The 18463-nt window shown below is 38.3% G+C and overlaps 1 protein-coding gene across 1 annotated transcript in view; it reads right to left on the bottom strand.

Moving 5' to 3' along the window:
• Window positions 1-2025: 2025 nt before the first annotated feature.
• LOC145992770 (uncharacterized) overlaps window positions 2026-18463 on the bottom strand; it is a 34304-nt gene continuing 17866 nt past the window's right edge. The window contains exons 5-10 of the mRNA XM_083129161.1: window positions 10827-10909; window positions 7992-8043; window positions 6401-6495; window positions 5780-5869; window positions 3037-3218; window positions 2026-2414 (exon numbers count right to left, since the gene is read on the bottom strand). Of these exons, the coding sequence (XP_082985287.1) occupies window positions 3053-3218; window positions 5780-5869; window positions 6401-6495; window positions 7992-8043; window positions 10827-10909 (486 nt within the window). The 3' untranslated portion in view covers window positions 2026-2414; window positions 3037-3052. The remainder of the gene's footprint in view (window positions 2415-3036; window positions 3219-5779; window positions 5870-6400; window positions 6496-7991; window positions 8044-10826; window positions 10910-18463) is intronic.

The raw sequence follows: 18463 nt of genomic DNA, 5'->3' as shown, positions 1-18463 counted from the left end.
GGGAAGGGGGCTGTTTATTAAAATTGACAGGGCTGTGTTTCTAAACCTCATGAGTAGGGACATTGAATTTTCGCAATGCGCGAAATCGCGAAATGTGAAAAAAAAAAGATTCAATTTTGAACATTCTGCATGTAACTACACCCCCAATGATGAAATATGCATGAGTTTTATTCGCGAAGTAATGCAAAATGTGTGCTTTTCCATGAAATGAACGCTTTTTCGCGAAATAACCGTGAAATATCATCAAATTAAGTAGAAAACACGCAAAAACCGGCAACCGAGGTTGCGCGCGCAAACTGTCGATTTGTAACGAAACGTTTGTCTAAAGTTTCCTACCACTAGCAGCTGAAGAACGTTTTATCTTCGATCACATCAGGAAGACACTGCAAATTGGGATTTCACATGCACGTAATCTCAGTTCGAAAACTTCGTTCCCTGTCAAGCTGCATTTTTTTCTTCCGTCGAATGTCTACTCAACTTCCAGTTTCATTGAACTTGCTAGCTGTAGCAGCGATAAGATTAGTCCATCAAGGGAAACAATGGTGTCATTGGTGTTCAGTCATGAATGAATTTTGTTTATCATCATGTGATTTTTAACATGTGCTTGTGTATGTGCAGTAGTGATTATTTTATTTGTTGGACAGCAAGGATATCTTTTAAATACATATAATGAATAAATCACTTGAGATATGCAATTTAGAAATGAAGTGATTTTGTGTTGATGTTTTCTTTTTGGTTGGACAGCTAAGTACTTGTGTATGTGTACAGTATATAAAAATGAAGTAGTTTATCAATTTATAGCTCTTTTGTATGTTGTTTCCTCTCAAAATGAAAAAGTGTGTGCAATTTTTTTTTTTCACCGCTGGTATATACCGCTGATCTAACATTTTATTTACCGCTCTCCTCAGTTTTTATTTACGATAAATTTGTGTCCCTACTCATGAGGTTCATGTTTTGAGAGTCTATGCAGCTTTCACACTGAAGAGACACGGGAGTTTCACACCGAAGCAATAAGCAACTCGAAGGCCCTCCACATGTATATATAAAAAAGCATTCACTGCACATGCATGAGCATCAGACCAAGTCGACATGATGCACACTACTGAGAAATTGAGAGCCCGGGCCTACCTAAAGTTCGCCCGGCCAAAAAATGGACTTGAGGAAACCCAGACTTTCCACCTCCAGTTCAAGGGGGGAAAGGCAGTGTTGCTACCAGTTGCTACATGCCTGATTTTCGTCCAGTCGTACACGACACCTCTTCCTTCTTGGAGAGGCAGGAAATCGGAGACCCATTTGCTTGCTACGTGGCAGCAACCATTAGGCTTCGCCCTGCTTGGCTTTGATGAGGGTGCCACCTGTTTCGAAAACTACCCAAAACGAAAAATTTGGGAATGCAGAATATCACGAGAATTCCTTCACCACGGCAACTGGATAAAGCTGATTGGTTCAGCGGTTCATGTGACCCTCCATGGCTTTCGACAGAAAAGACAAAAATAGAATTTCCAAGTCCGGAACCACTGTACCGACTGTCAGCCTCACTCCCCCAAGGTGGGATATCATCCAACCAATTACGACAAACCCCCAGTTGTTGTAGATTTTCATGGCTGGGTTACGCTACTCGTTCGCAGCTCCCCAATTTCCTCAACTCGAACCTGCATGCGTCCCATAGCCGAACCCCAAAGCATGATGCCTTGGACCGCATGTTGTATCACTTCAGTGCAAAAGGCTGCATTTATTTCTGAAGATTTGTTTCTAAGTGACATCGCTCTTGTTACACTTCAATCTGAAAGCAGAATTCAGTGTCCGTGTGTGGCAGATGCTTTGTTAGTTTTTATATTCTTCAGGTGTTAAGGTTAAGTTTTCGATCCAATATTACAGCATGCATGACTTGTCTTGTAGCCTCTTTATGAATTAATTTAAAATTACTTTTAACCAAAACAAACCTGTATCAAGATGCTGTGATGAGTTGAAATATGAAAGAACATTCCCCACAATCAAGTATCAAAATGATAAGCATTTTTACGGTGATAGACTTGTAATAAAAAATTTATTTCATCTAAATATATTTACAATAGCTGTACAAGGATCCAAAATAAAATCACAGAATCACGCAATTATAAGAACTGTGCAAGCATTCCATAATGCAGCTTCAAGTGTATGCAAAAAAAAAAAAAAAAAAAAAAAAGTTGCCATACGTTCAGTATTTCTGACACACGTGTGCACACCATTATATCACAATAAAATAAGATGACAGTCTTTTCAATTCTAGTTCTGGCCAATTAAAAAAGTTGAACCACACTACGGAAATACTTCAGCACCCATTTGTGCAAAACTTTCATAGTTCACTTCACAACTCTTCAGGCTCTGCCAGATTTTTGTACATGAAAATAGATGGATCAGAATTCTTCATAAAGCTGAAAAGATATAAGAACTACTATATATTATTTACTTTTTATTGAGGAAATTTTAGATATGCAGAGGTGCCAAAAATGTGAATATTTCATTGGGATTTGTTTGATGTTGCTTTTCTAGGATTTTGGATTAATGAAAATTAGAATGAATGCTCTATAGATGAGACTAGTGAATGAATACGTGCCTAAAAAAAAATGCTTCCTCCCAAAAAAAAAAAATAATCTTGCTCGTCAGGGTTGGTCGAGGGATCGACCAGTTTTCAATATTGTGTATACCTTGAGAGACACACAAGTCGCAATGGAGCAATTAAACAGCACATGCTGGCTGGTTCTTCCTCCAGCCCTCATGATGACTTCAAGATGGAGGTGAAATCTTGGGCAGACTTTTAATGTGCTTTTGATCATTTTTCTTGTGTATGTATTGCTTGGATTGTAGAATTATTTCATTATAGAATAATTATGCCATTGAACATGTTCTTTGTTTTGTGTTTTAACTAAAATCATGTGTCACTTCGACCACTGTGGCAGCAAAACCAACAACAATGAAAACGTAAACATTTAGGAACATCCAAAAAGAAAAGTTATAATGTACTTGCTATTCACTCTCCGATCACCTTAATCTTACCTTTTCCCCCACTTGCTTATTCTGTTGAGGTTATCCGATGATATCTAAGTTTCAACTCGCTCCCTCCAAGCAGCTGCCCTTGCAACCATCTCACAGCCAGTGCAGCCGACGTATATTCCTCATAGAACACAAATGCAGATCCAATTGCACTGTACATTGCAATATTTTGAATTGAACCATACCTGTAAAAAGAAATTTGTTTAGTTACTACACTTGTTTAAAGGCAGTACTGTTGAATATACTGATCATTTATGTTAGTTACTGCTGTTTTATTCCGACATTCCCCAGAAAATCTATTACACTGACGACATTGTTAATGAAAGTTTATGAACTGCAAAACTGAGATCCATTTGTTCGCTTCCGATCTTAACTTTTTCTCTGGTGCATGATAGCGTGCCCAGTGGATGCCAACAGTTCCCTGGCATTGACATGTTTTCATGCCCTGATGTATGTGTTTGTTTTGAGTGTTAATACGTACTGCACAGTAACTCAAAGTGCAATTTCGAAATCTTGACCTTGTGTCAGAGAATATCGACCCTGAGCCTACTGTTTCGTCAGCTGATGGAGTGACGGACAATGAGGGAGGGGAAGAATCAGGCGTGTTAGGGTGCTTACTCTCTTACTCACACATTTCTGTGTTCGTCTTTTGTTTTCATTGATACGGAAGACAGACATGTTACTGTCATTCAAAAGTTCCTCTTTATGTTAACTGCCTGATTATACCTTCTAAATTGTTCTTCAAGTTACTAAATACATTGAATTTCAATGCATTTTTGCACTTGTCCCCCTTTTGATATCTTGGATCCAGAAGATTCCGTCACTTATATTTTAAAGTACACTATGTATCTATCTATATACATAGCAAGGAAGAGCAAGACATAAAATTTACCACCACCAGAACCTATGTTTTATAACCCGACATAAATTGGCAAATATTACAGGAAGTGCATAAATGGTTCATTAACCCTCCATCGGTTGCACTGTATCTCTGAAATTGTTTATTTTCTCGGAAACAATTAGGTGTGCGGTTCTAAGCTTCTAAGTAAATTCTTCCCTTTTGTCTGACTATAGATTACCACAATCTCCACCTGGTGCTGCTTTGTGTCTGGGCTTAGTAGATTGTTTTAATCTGTGACATACAAAGCAACCGATTTAGTTTGGGTTAATGGTAGCACAATCTTTGACTTCACTCATTCCATGCTCTGCAGCAGTGATGGTGAATGCAATAAATATCATCAGTGATAAGGGGCTGACAGCGATTGTGATAATACAGAGGAAAGAGAACTGTAATGTGATGATGATTACGATGAACAGCATATAAATAAAAGTTTACAAGGTGACAATAAATACCATATGTGGTGCCAAAGAAATGTTTTTAAGGTGCTGAAGAATGATTGCATCTAGGACTAATATAAGATAAGATTAAAATTAAAAAGTAATTATGAATATACGAGGGTCGTTCAAGTCAATCGGGGACTTATTTTTTTTCCAGGTTTAAATAGACGCCTAGGCTGGAGGTTTTGTATGCAGTAGGAACTGGCAACTGTGTGCTGTTACTGGTAGGCGGCGCTTATTTCCCGCGCTTCTGCATAGACCGTTATTCAAGATGGAACATGGTTCTACATGGAACAGCGTGTTGTGATGAAGTTTTTTAGTGAACGAGGACAGAAAACCTGCTGAAATTTACAGAAGACTTCAGGCTCAGTACGGTGATGAGACACTCTGTCGCAGTAAGACATTTGAATGGTGTAAGCGCTTCAAAGATGGCTGTATCTTTATTACTGACGATCCCGGTCGTGGTGGATCACAGCCCACGCCAGTCATTCCTGGGAACATTCAGCGCGTGGAGCAGCTGATCCTGGACAATCGTCGCATAACCTGTCGTGAAATTGCAAGTATCAATACTATACTATCAACAGTGAGTATTACTGCAGTGTTCTGCGTGATGTGCATAAGAGTTTATGGAAGAAACATCCGGGTTTCGTCACAAAGGGTGTTCTCTTTTTGCAAGATAATGCACGACAGCATACCGCTCAACGCACATTCCAAACATTCCAGGAAATCGGCTGGGAGATATTACCACACCCCCCTATAGTCCTGACTTAGCGCCAAGTGATTTTCACCTGTTTGGACCCCTGAAGGAATTCCTTAGAGGAAAACATTTCAACACTGATGATGACGAAGAATGCTGTCCTACAATGGTTCCGCCGTAATGATAAATCTTTCTATGCCAAAGCATTCCGGTCGTTAGTTAAATGCTGGTATAAGTGTATAACTGTAGCAGGAGGTTATGTGGAAAAATAAATCCAGTTACCACACTTTGAAATTTGTTCTTCGATTTGTTTTAAAAAAAAGTCCCCGATTGACTTGAACGACCCTCGTATTAGTAAAACCGTACTTGTATCTCACAGGTACAGCATGATGGATCATGTTACTTTTCCAGGTTTGACCAATGAAGGGCTAACCTTAATTAATGTATGCTCCCAGGTACCTGCACTAGGTTGGAGTTAGTTTAAGAGTATGTGAATTTGGATATTTACTTCACAAACAATGTTATATGAATTATAACTTTACATTCTTAAAAGTAACAACAAAATGGCAGAATTTTGCACTAAGTTACAGGTTATTTATCCGTTTGCAAAATCATGAGCTATTTCTCCTGATAAACAGATACATCCACACGGATACTATACTGAATGCCGTACGAGTTTCAAACACAGAAAATGGAAATATAAATTCTTACACTTTAAACATGTCTTCCAGCTCTCCTTCAACAACAGATGGTGCCACGTTGCTCACCCAGATTGTTGTAAAACGACCAGGATTTGCAGGGCTGCAATAAAATAAAAATTTTGAACTTGTGAGAGACATGTTTAATGTTTACAAAAAAAAACTTCGTCTCAACACAACTTCATTATTTTTAATTTAATTTAATTATTGTTTTTAGTCCCCTTTATGCACGGAAAGGCTAATTGGGACTGGATCTACAGTTTAAAGTGGGATCCGAACCACTTTGTGCCTCCATCAGGTATCAAAACCCAGGACCCCTTCATAAGAAGATGACTGTGTTACCACTATGCATTGGGGAGGTCTGTTTTAAATAAGCAATAGAAAGAAAAATGGAAAATTCACGAAATGCAGTGAAATACGCAACTTGTAGCTAATTATACTGATCTTAACGTTTGTTTTCTTACAATGAAAATATCATTACACAAAGATGATGGTGTTCCTAAATTTTAATACCTTAATGTGCTGCAAAATAAAAAAGACTAAAATCCACTGGAAGTGGCTGCATGAAAAGTTTAAGTCATCATATGTATGAAACCATTACTATTTAAAAGGAAAAAAAGTACAAGTTACTCACTCGGTAAATATACTTTGTGTTGGAGCAGTAGCAACTTCATCTTTCTCTAAAATGCTTTTATACGCAGTTTGAGCTGCCTCAGATTTATTGAATGTCTGTAAAGAAATACAAAAATTAAATATTAGTATATGTATATTTGATATGTATGTGCACGTATGTTTCCATGTGTGCATATCTAAAACAAATTAATGCCATACATTAACACTCAATATTCTTCTTCTCTTTTTACTTTAGTCCATGTTTGGCCTAACATATTGCCTTTCCTAGACCAGACCTAATAGTTTTTGTCCACTGTTTGTGTGTGTGTGGGGGGGGGGGGGGGGGGGTAGTGTACGTTTGTGTACTCCCATGCATTTTCTTTATAGATTAGCTTCCTTACTGACCGTGGATTGACTTAGTCTACAGCAAAACTGCCATGTGGCTCTGCCAGAAAGGTAAACATCAGCAAAAGCATGAAGGACAACAGGCTAGATAAGCAATATATTGACATGAATATACCTCTGTATTCTTAATATAGAATTATGCCCTCCATTTCTGAAAATAGTCCTGCACTGTGGCCATGCGATCTAAAGTGTCATGCTTTGAACTCCGGCTACTGGATGTGTGCAGGTTCGAGTCTCCTGGGGGGAAGCATAACAAGTTTTTCCTGATATTTCGGCCTGTGTATGGGACTGGTAGCCAATCACCATGTGAGGAAATTGGGGAGCTACGAATGAGTAACGTAACCCAGTCATAGAAAACCTACAACAACTGGGAGTTCTTCGTGCTGACTACAAGTCATGATCTCCCACCTCGCCAGTTGCACCACAGGTTATTATTATTGTTATTATTTATGGAAATAACGGCATGTGTCATTATTCTGAAAATAGTATTCGTTGTCCCACCTCTCTTACCCAAATCTTTATATTTCATCATAGTCCATCTTACGACAAAAAAATCTTACATTCAACCTCGGATTTCAGCTCTAGGCATATTCCCTCTACGCACCTTTTCAACACAAAGAAGTGAACTTATCAAGACGTACCAGTAAATAACAAGTAACAAAATTTGCAGATGAAGTTAATAGCCCGTGAGGGCCAGCGCCCACCTACCGACTGCCAGCCCCACTCCCACCATACGTAGGAAATCATCCAACCAGATACGAGGTGATGTGTGGTCAGCACAAGGAACCCCGAGTCCTTGTTGTAGGTTTTCTAAGACTGGGTTACGCTACTCAGTCATAGGTCCCCAATTTTCTAACGATGATGGGTGAACACCGGTTCCATACACTGGCGGAAATCTCAGGAGAAAATTTGTTATGCTTTCCCCAGAAGACTCGAACCTGCGTAGCCGGGGCCCAAAACTTGCACCTTAGACCACTTGGCCATGGTGTGAGATGCAAATGATGTTAAATAATGCAAAAATGTTACATAGAGTTGATTTTGTAAACTATTCAGTTACAAGATACTGATAATATGTCTATTTTTACCAGTGGGATTTGAAAACACTAACTTTGCAACAGAATATGGCAATTTCTACAAAAGTAAAGAGGAATCTCACACAATACATACAAATAAATGAAGAATTAGGTAAAAACTACAACAATACATACCTGATTTTCTTCCAAATATATCCTCACCATTTTCTCAGCCACGTCCATGAACCTAGAGGATGAAAAAACAACATTGCATTAGGCACAGTTTTTAAAATTGCTTTTGATAAGAGTAGAAGCGTTTCACTGGAACACATTCACAAAGCACACGGGATTTTAACTATTCATCAGCAATATATGTTAGTTTTCAAGAAGGCACTGATTTCCTTGATCCAATTAAATTCATTATCACTACTCGCACATGATTTAAGCAAAAGAATGGTGGAACCATACATTGTTTCATCTTATTTAAAAAGATCTGCAAATCACAACTGAAAGAAAACTTCACCACGACCATTAAAAAGTGAAAAGAAAGTCACCATCCTTCATAGCTTCTGTTGTTTGGAATTATAGTCCCATTGAAATTGAAATTTTTGCCAAGTTTACTTTTAAATCCTTTTTGTTTAGAATATCAAAATACAGTTCGTTGTTGTTGCACATAACATTTAAACTGCCGACACAAGCACCAAATTGCAAACCTATAGGATCCCAGAACTACCAGATCTTTGTTTATTAAAGAAGGTTAGTAAATCATTGTAAAACTGAAATTAGGTTGGGGCTCAATGCACATTTACAGGTGAAAAATGAGTAAACATTGAAAACCCTCCTCAATGTGAATGCAAGGAAGAATCGCAAACCCCTAACCATCTTTTTCCCCAATACCTACTTAGAATGAATCATTGTGATTCCTTACACAAAAGCCTTCATAGAGGAGGAATTCCATTCCAGCTATCATTAACAACCCTCTTAAACTCCCCTACACCTCGTATAATGTGGATCCTCTATAGCTATGCCTCTAAATATCAATTCAAAATTTACATTTACAAAAGTTTACCCTTAGACTGTGACATATCCTGAAGCCCACAATTTCAACAATTCAAACTAAATACAGACGTGAAGTATAGTGTCGTGATCACAAATGTGTGTATGCATACCATATATCACCGCATAATCGTTGCAGATTTTATGCTAAATTTTTCAGCAAAGTGAACCGTTATGTGAAGCTTTTTTTTTAAAAAAAAATAATTGTGCCGGTATTACTGGTACTTAAAAATCAATTATTACTCGAGTGATTGGCTGAGTTGGTGTTTAAAGTGGGATTCGAACCACGATGTGCCTCCACCAGCTATCTAACTCTGGACCTCTTGACTACAAGGCAACAATGCTACCACTGCGCCATCAGGGAGGCCCTAAATTATTACTGAACTGTCTTTGGTGCAAGATTAGGATGCACGAAACTCCCGTGAAAATATGTTAAAATTGAATAGTCCAAAGTGATGCACATCATTTGTTCGTGACAGTTTGGTGAACATTTTTGCAGTATGAAAAAATAGTTAACACATTAGTTGTTATTAATTTGAGCATTATAGTCGAAATATTACATTTCAGAAAATTTACTACAAAGTTGAGAAGGCTTGCAAAATTTAATTGTCTGTGTCCGAAAATTCTGCGCTGCTAAAATTGGTTTAGTTATCTGATGTGCCGATGCGACTATTATCTGATGAAAGGTTATAAACCATTTTCTTGAAAGAAAAAAACAGGGGGCGATGGTTATGCAGTGAAATATATTTCATATGGAAGTACGAAGAAAGAAGAGGAACACTACTACTCAGTCCCAATGGCGGAGACTGCCCACACCACGGTGGTAAGTGCCAACCAAACCAGGAACAGAAGTAAAATATCACAGCTATTACTTAGGGTGTGCACACAGCACTTTGACTTAATTGGTTTGGTTTTTTTTTGGCCAATCGCGAAGATGAGAATGATGAAATTGATGAAGGGACACTCACAAAGAACACTCACTCATTCCCAGGCTGGGATTCAAACCTGGAACCCTTGATGTTGCAGCATGCTATGCTAAACACTTCACCATGGAGATGGCAGATGACACTTTAAACTGATACCGATACTGTTACTTGAAAATTGCAACAATCAAAAGTTGTTCAAAACCTCGATTAACATTAGTAGACACCACGTACTACAGAGCATTCCCTGACATTTGCTACGAGACTCGGCGGCAAGCAGCCCGGCGTCAGCAATTGTCTTTCCCGGTGAACAGGTCCGCGACAGTCGAACGCTACAGTCTGTTTTGTTTTTTTTCGCTCTCCCTGCCTTCACTCTCTTTCCCTTTCTGTTGACGTTGCAGACTGACACCAGTATAATCCTCCCTCGGAAGTTGTGTTGTGTCGTGTCCGTGTGTTGAAGATTGTGGCTTACTATGGCACCACAAAAGTTTACATTACAACAAAGGATTTATATTGTCGAGTGTTACTTCGGAAAGAGGAATTGTGGAGAACTGCAACGACGTTTTCCAACGAAATTTCCTGGTGTTCCCGTTCCACATAGGACCACTATATTAAACCTCGAAAGAAAAATGGGAAATCTAAAAAATAAAGTATACAAAGACAATCCGCACACCATCCGTGAGTTAAAAGAGAGAGTATTGTACGGGAAATCGGGAGAATTACAGTAGACGAACTTGCACGTGTAAATGCCAATTTCCTTGGGAGATGCCAGGAATGTGTTGCAGCAGAGGGACATCATTTTCAACACCTTCTGTAGTCAAGGTTAGTACGCAATATGAAAACTGTAATTTTAATAGCAGACTTTAGCGGACCCGTTCACAGGGAAAGACAAGCACTGATGCCTGGCCGCTTGCCGCCGAGTCTCATCGCGAATGTCAGGGAATGCTCTGTACTATCAAATGAGTAAAAGTACATTGAATTCCACTTATTCTTCTAAATTAACAAAACCAATCAATGGGAATGGGTACATCTTTAACATTAGGCCACTTACTTGAGCGTATCTTCGTTTTTCTTCCGACTTTCAGCATCACTAATATTGTTTATTCCTCCTTTTTCTAAAAGCTTGGAAGCGGCCTGCAGAAAGCAACATACTAATGAAGCAAAACCAGAATTATAATTCAGTTTGTGTGCAAAGTTTAAGGCACAGGAACAAGTATCATATAAACACATTGTTTCGCAGGTACATGCCTAAAGTACACTTCACTCACTGAACCAATCAAGTCCACTCTACTCTGGCCTTGAGTCACGGCAGGAAAGATCACACACAACCTGTGCACCGGAACAACATTGTCAATTCACACAGTGAATTTTTATATCCTGAAGCACTTGGCACTACAATCTAATCTTCGGCAAACTTTTTTATTTTTTTTTACAATTATGCAATACTCTTAAAACAAAATAAATTTACAATAAAGACAATAATCAAATCTGCTGTCTGTAATTGCATTGTGGGCAGCAATTCACAATGTTCATTGATACTCTAAAAGAGTGATAAACAGATGATGCTGCAATAACATGATTAAGCCTCCCCGATGGAGCAGTGGTAGCATCGTTACCTTGTAAACTAGCAGTCCGGGGTTCGATACCCGTGGAGGCACAAAGTGGTTCGGATTTCACTTTAAACTGTAGGTTCAGTCCCAATTAGCCTTACTTTTCATGAAGTGGACTTAAAACGCCAACTCAATCAATCAATCAATAACATGGTTAAGAACTTTGATTTCATATGGAAGTTTACTGCGCAGTGCCGGATCTACAAATTTTGGGCTCTCCCTGCAAAATATTACCAAAGGGCCCCTCTATCTTTGCATCACCCTAATGCTTCTCATATGGAAGTTTAGCAAAATCATCTACAGATAAAACTTCTGTTAAGTCACTTTTGCAAGCTGATTGAGGAGAGAGAAATTCATCTAGGAATGGTGGACCAATATCTCTTCCATAATACTTCTGTAACTGCTCTGCTTTTGCACTCATTCATGTGTTATCGCTAGTAGGACCTTTGGGATAATAAGTGAGAACATTTGAACAACATGATGAAATACGTAGCATGATTTTTTGGTGAATTTCATTGTTAACATCCAATATGGTATAAAATACGGTAATAATAAAAAAAAAAAAAACCTCTCACTATCAGAGAACGTATAGTCTTCTATAAGCTCGTCAAAGTGCTTCTTACCATTTGTATACTCTGTCAAGTCTGTGGAGCAAGCGAACAAAAACAAGTCCTTCGCACAAGTAGTGCCTTGAGTGTGCTCGAGCAATGAATGCGTGAGAGGGAAAGGAATTGCATGGAGGGAAGGGTCAATGTGACAACAGCTACCAGTCTCTTTTTTTTTTTTTTTTTTTTTTTTTTTTTTTTTTTTTTTTTTAAAAAGTGGACGAATATTCCATTTTTCAGCAACACTAAAGGCTTGCTCTTTCAGCTGGTCACACTGGTCCCTATCATCCAACTTTTCTTTGCTTAACCTTTTGGGACCCAAGCGTCTCAATCGAGATACCCAAATGTAACCCTCCCGGTACCAAGCATCTCGATCGAGACGCTGTGTCAAGGTCGTAATTTTTACGTTACAACTTTTCTATTTTTGGCTAGAATTTCGATTTTTTTTAATATTGTTCCTAACACATGTATTTAACAGAAATGTTTTTTTGTCTTCATGAAAATGGAGGGGAAAAGGCGGGAAAAGGTACTTCTCTTTTGAGTCCTTTTCAAGGTCAAATTATTGCCAACAAAGGAAGACCGGCTTTGTTGTTCTAAAGCAATGCTTTTCACTCCCTCCTGTTAAATGCATTCGAAGGAAGCTTGTTTATCAGTATCGGATGTCAAAATGAAAGTTTTCCGTGAGGGAGCAAGCAGGGGGGAGGGGGAAGACTGGTTGTTGAATCTGCATTGTGAATATGGAATTTCGAAGCGCGCCGAAGGAAACCTTTGTTTTTTTTTTTAGCACAAGTGTCCACAAGTTGCAACCCTGTATTGTCTAAAAATAGAATTTCAAGCAGCTGCAAGAATCGGCGCTCATTTTTCACAGCATTCTAGCTTTTCGTCCGTAAATGTTGTGCGTAGGTGTCGTTTTGTGCCCAAGTGCGAGGACATTATTTGGGTGAAGTGACAATTTAGTAAAATAATTTTTGCGGGTTTTCTCCCTTCCCCCTCTATATATACACCAAATTTGCATAAATTTTGCATTTTGTGCATTTTGACATTTTTTTCAGGGGGGGGGAACACCATTTTTTTAAGAAAATTATTTTTGAGGGGATTTCCCCCCTTTCCCCCTCCATATGTACGCCGAATGTGCATAAATTATATATCGTCTGAATCTGTGATTCATTCTGCGTACAATGGTATAGCTTTCATATCTCTAGGGCATTTAGTTTCTGAGCTGTAGTCAATTCAATGTAACTCTACATTTCGCTCAATTCCGAAGCTTGAGACAGTGGCGTACAAGCCTTTCGTTTCAGGGGTACAACTCGCGTTACATTGGTCACACGGCAATGATGCACATATTTTTCTGTTTCTTACATGCCAGCGATAATTTCTATGTGCATTTTGAACTTTTCATATCCTTTTTTTCAGGGGGCGGGGGGGAGAAACCCCATTTTTTTAAAAAAAAGTATTTTCAGGGGATTTTCCCCCTCCATATAAACGCCGAATGTGCATAAATTATACATCGTCTAAATCTGTGATTCATTCTGCGTACAACGGTATATCGTTCATATCTCCAGGGCAAATAGTCTCTGAGCTAAAGTCATTTCAAGGTACCGCTGCATTTTGAAGCTTGAATCAGTGTCGTGCCGACCATTCCTTTTGGGGGTACAACTCAAGTTACATTGGTCATATGATAATAATGCAAATATTTTTGTGTTTCTTACATGCCAGCGATAATTTATATGTGCATTTTGAACTTTTCATATCCTTTTTTTCAGGGGGCGGGGGGGAGAAACCCCATTTTTTTAAAAAAAAGTATTTTCAGGGGATTTTCCCCCTCCATATATACGCCGAATGTGCATAAATTATACATCGTCTAAATCTGTGATTCATTCTGCGTACAACGGTATATCGTTTATATCTCCAGGGCAAATAGTCTCTGAGCTAAAGTCATTTCAAGGTACCGCTGCATTTTGAAGCTTGAATCAGTGGCGTGCCGACCATTCCTTTTGGGGGTACAACTCAAGTTACATTGGTCATATGATAATAATGCAAATATTTTTGTGTTCCTTACATGTCAGCGATCATTTCCATGTGCATGTCGACACTGTCATGTACCATTTTCTTGAGGGGAGGGTGGGGGAACCAAATTTTTTTTCCGAAATTTTGGAATTTTGAGTTAGCCCACTTCCCCCCTCCCCGCTACATATACGCCGAATTTGCTTAAATTTTATATAGTCTGAATCTCTGGTTCATTCCACGTACAACGGTATATCACTCATCTCTCTAGGGCAATTAGCCTCTGATCTACACTCATTTAATTGAAACTCTGCATTTTGCTCAAAATCGGCTTGGGCATCAAGGGGGTTACATGTGAAAATGGCCTTGAGCACCAAAAGGTTAAAGTCAACGTCGATAAAACCATTTCTAGATCTGCATCTTTTACCTTGTAGAGATGAGATGAAAGACTTAGCTTTGTGGAAATTTTTGAGAGATTCATGGTAACATGAACTCAAGCACTCCAAGATTATTTGCCTCAATAATCACATTACAGTTAGCTCTACAAACATTGATTTTTATGAAACTTTCCATTATATCTGCATACTGAAGTCTGAGATCATATCTAATAATTGGAGTAAGGAAATCATGCATTTTTAAAGAAAATTAGCTATTCAGTTTCTGAACACAGCCGAACTTCAACGAAGCCAGATTGAGCTCACGTTCAGTGATGCGGCCAATATGAATTCTGGGAGTTCAGCATGCTCACTTAACTTCAGGGCCGCTATTGGCTGCCGTTTCGGATTGGAAGCCAGTAGGAGAATTCACTTTCCTCGATTTTCTAATTCATTTGTTCTTTTCATTCTCCTCTGTAAGATATGTGTAATACAGGGTGTATCAAAAAGAATCATCCGATTTCAAAAGGCTATATTTAGGAAACCAATGAACATAGAACCTTGCAGTAAGTTGTAAAATACATGTTGGAATATAAAGTTTTACTTACAATAGGTTTTATTTTGTTGCAGATAGGTGCCTTCTAGGTGCAGTTGACTCACATTTGTTGAAGCAGAGCACTCAGAATGCTTTCTGTTGCTGGGGGTTGCCATCTTGATGTGGACTAAAGAGTGAGCTTCACCAGGAAGGGATCTACCTCCAACAAAGTAGAACCTACTGTAAGTATAACTTTATGTTCCAACATGTATTTCACAACTTGCTGCAAGGTTCTATGTTCATTGGTTTCCTAAATATAGCCTTTTTAAATTGGATGATTCTTTTTGATACACGGTGTATATAGACCTATTCTCCGAAATCTCATCTTTACATTGATGTACGCTACGCATCACAATTTTGTTTCATAAATGCTGTCACAATTCTTAATTTTGTTTCATAAATGCTGTCACAATTCTTAAAGCTATCCCTTCCAATGGAAAAATCAATGATATTGAATGGGCTAAAACGACGTGACTACTTTGTTTGGACTCAATCTTGTAGCGTAACGTCACATTAATATGGTCGATTGACCGCTCCATTCCTGAAAGTCCAGTTAGAAGAGGAAAGAGTCACTAAAGCGGGAAAGAAAGAAATAAAACCTAAAATCTTGAAGTCATGTTGGCAATTTGATGTATTTTCCTGGAATGCAATACCAGGTGTTTCAAAAATAATTGAGGGGTTACAAAATATACTTCAAGTGAACTATTAAACTTATGCTAATATACCAGTCCAGAACAAACTAGGAACGTGCGTGGAAGGTTTATTAAGCTCTGAGTTCACATTCCTGCCACTAGGCGATGCTCACATCACTCACAGTGTTTTTTTCAGCAGCAGCGCATGGTACAAACGGTTTACAGAAAAAGGTTGTCTGTGCAAAGGAAATCCACCTGGTCGATCATCAACCTCCAAGGAAGACATGCATGTTTTGTGCGCAATCCACTGAATTCAACCACAACTGCAGCTAGAGAACTGGACATGTCCAAAACAACAACACAGAGGTTCTCCATAATCAATTGTCCTTCAAACTTTGTGTGCCGAGCAACAGTGGTGCACACATTGAACATTTGTAGGTGTCTTTGTGTTCCTCTTTCATTCTGGACTGGTTTCATTAACGCATCAATACTTTCCTTGCAATAAATTGTTGTTAACCCCCTCAATTATTTTATGAAACAGTCAGTTTTTAATAGCTCCGGTTTTGGGTAATCCTGGTTCTGCAGGTGTTGACAATTTTCAACATGACTTTCAACAACTGTAGGCACATAGCATTGCTACATCAAGAATTCTATTTTATTCATTGTGTAGAGCCATGATAACTTGCCACAGGAAAATTGCTGTGTATAATTTCAATTTTTGTTCTAATTGTGCTTGAAAGAGAGGGATGCCAAAAATTTACTTCCTACACAAGTCCAGCCCAGCCCCTCCCCTAAATTTATGTCCTTTATGATAAATAGTCGTCCTGGCACAATTACTGTTCTGTGCATGTCTGCATATATGAGAAATGTGCAATTCAAAATCTCCCATCATGAGAAGATTTACCTCGTAAAAGGATTTGTTCACCACAAGAGTTAAAAGTCAGAATGATGCCACAAGAAGTGATTCTTGTGCTTGTATAAATAATAAAGAGTTAAATGACAAAAAGTTATATAATTGAAGCAAAATGTGCACACAAGGGTATTAATTTAGAGGTTAATTTTCATTCAGACAATGTAACCTCCATTTTATGTTTTTTCAGGGGACAAAGGTGCCAATAATTAAATTGTGAATAATCTTATAACATTTTGCTCTATTAAGACCATGAAGATGGAATTTTAATGCAGGAAAATGTGAAACCCAGGAACATAAAATTGGGGTTCAACTGTATGTAAGAAAATAATTTGGAATAAATTAAACGTTCAGAAAGCCCAATTTCTAAATACACAATTTCTCTATATTACTCATGTTTTGCACCGAGTATAGACAATTTGGTGTTGGTACTTTTATGAGATGATAGTCCCGGTGTCCCGAGCATTATCTTTAAGATGCACAATTGTCCTGGTTATTAACCCAGAAACAATATCCATACTATTTTTTACTGAGTTACCATGCAACTTAAAAACTAAGTTACTATAAAATTGTAACTTAAAATATTAGTATTTTGTATATTATTCTCCCCAAAATATTTGCTATTTTTTCTTCTGAAAATTAATGGGTTTTAAACCTACAGAAATTTAGTGTGCTTACAATTTACATGTTGCATTTTCCTTTCATATAATTACATATACAGGGTGGAACAAAAGTCGCAATACATAGGAAAAATAAATATGTTGTGATAAGAAACAATGTATTCATATAATATTGTCGATGTGGTTACCATTGGTTTGCAATACATTTCACCCACTCTTGATGAACACGCATTAGAAAAGAACACATTAAAAAATAAATAAATATGGAAACTTAAAAACAAAATTTTATTTTCCTATTTCCCATACTTTTCCTTTGAAATTATTAGAGTATCTAAAAGCTAAATAAACATGATTGAATGATTATGAGATTAATGTATTTGGTCTAGGAATTAATTTGTGCGGTTGTTACGCACACATTGAAGCTGTAGTTCAAACACAAAATACATAAATACCTTAAGAAAAATATTGTCCATCGCGAGCCACCACTTTCGCCCATCTGTCAGGCAAGTTACGCATTCCATGGCGAAAGAAGTCCTCATCCTTTGAAGTGATCCAGTCAGAGACCCATTTTTCGATATCTTCTGAAGAAGTGAACCGCTGTCCAATCAAATCGTTATTCATGCAATCGAACAAGTAGTAGTCTGAAGGAGCAACGTCTGGTGAATACGGCGGGTGGGGTAAAACTTCCCACCCGACATTTTCTAAATAGGTTTTGACCGGTTTTGCGACACGTGGGTGAGAGTTATCATGTTAAAAAATAAGTTTATCATGTCTGTTCTCCCATTCTGGTCGTTTCCTGGCCAGAGCTTGCTTCAAACGCATTAATTGTCGTCGATAACGTTCTCCATTAATAGTTTCACCTGGTTGCAGCAGCTCATAGTACACCACACCTTTCATATCCCACCATACGCACAGCATAACCTTTGCACAGTGAATATCTCATTTCGATTGTGATGGACCTGGTTCACCTGGCTTCACCCAGGCCTTTTTTCGTTTCGTTCTCGTAATGGATCCACTTCTCATCGCCAGTAACAATGCGATGCAAAAACCCCTTTCTTTTCTGTCTTTGAAGCAGCAATTCGCAAATGGTTTTTCGTCTTTCAACGTCTCTGTCTTTCAATTAATGTGGAACCCAATGTGACATCTTTTGAATCATTCCCATGGCTTTGAGGTGTTTGGAAACTGTTGTTTGATCAACGCCTAATGCTTCTGCAAGTTCTTCCTGATCGAGCAATGCTCTCAATTCTTAGTCTTCAAATTTTTTTGGCTGTCCAGGTCGCTCTTGGTCTTCCAGGCCGAAATCACCACTTCTAAACCGTGCAAACCACTTCTGACACG

This window comes from Lepisma saccharinum, chromosome 9 (assembly GCF_977018435.1).
Source record: "Lepisma saccharinum chromosome 9, izLepSacc3.1, whole genome shotgun sequence".
Lineage (NCBI taxonomy): Eukaryota > Metazoa > Arthropoda > Insecta > Zygentoma > Lepismatidae > Lepisma > Lepisma saccharinum.
This window is presented reverse-complemented; position numbering and strand designations above follow the sequence as displayed.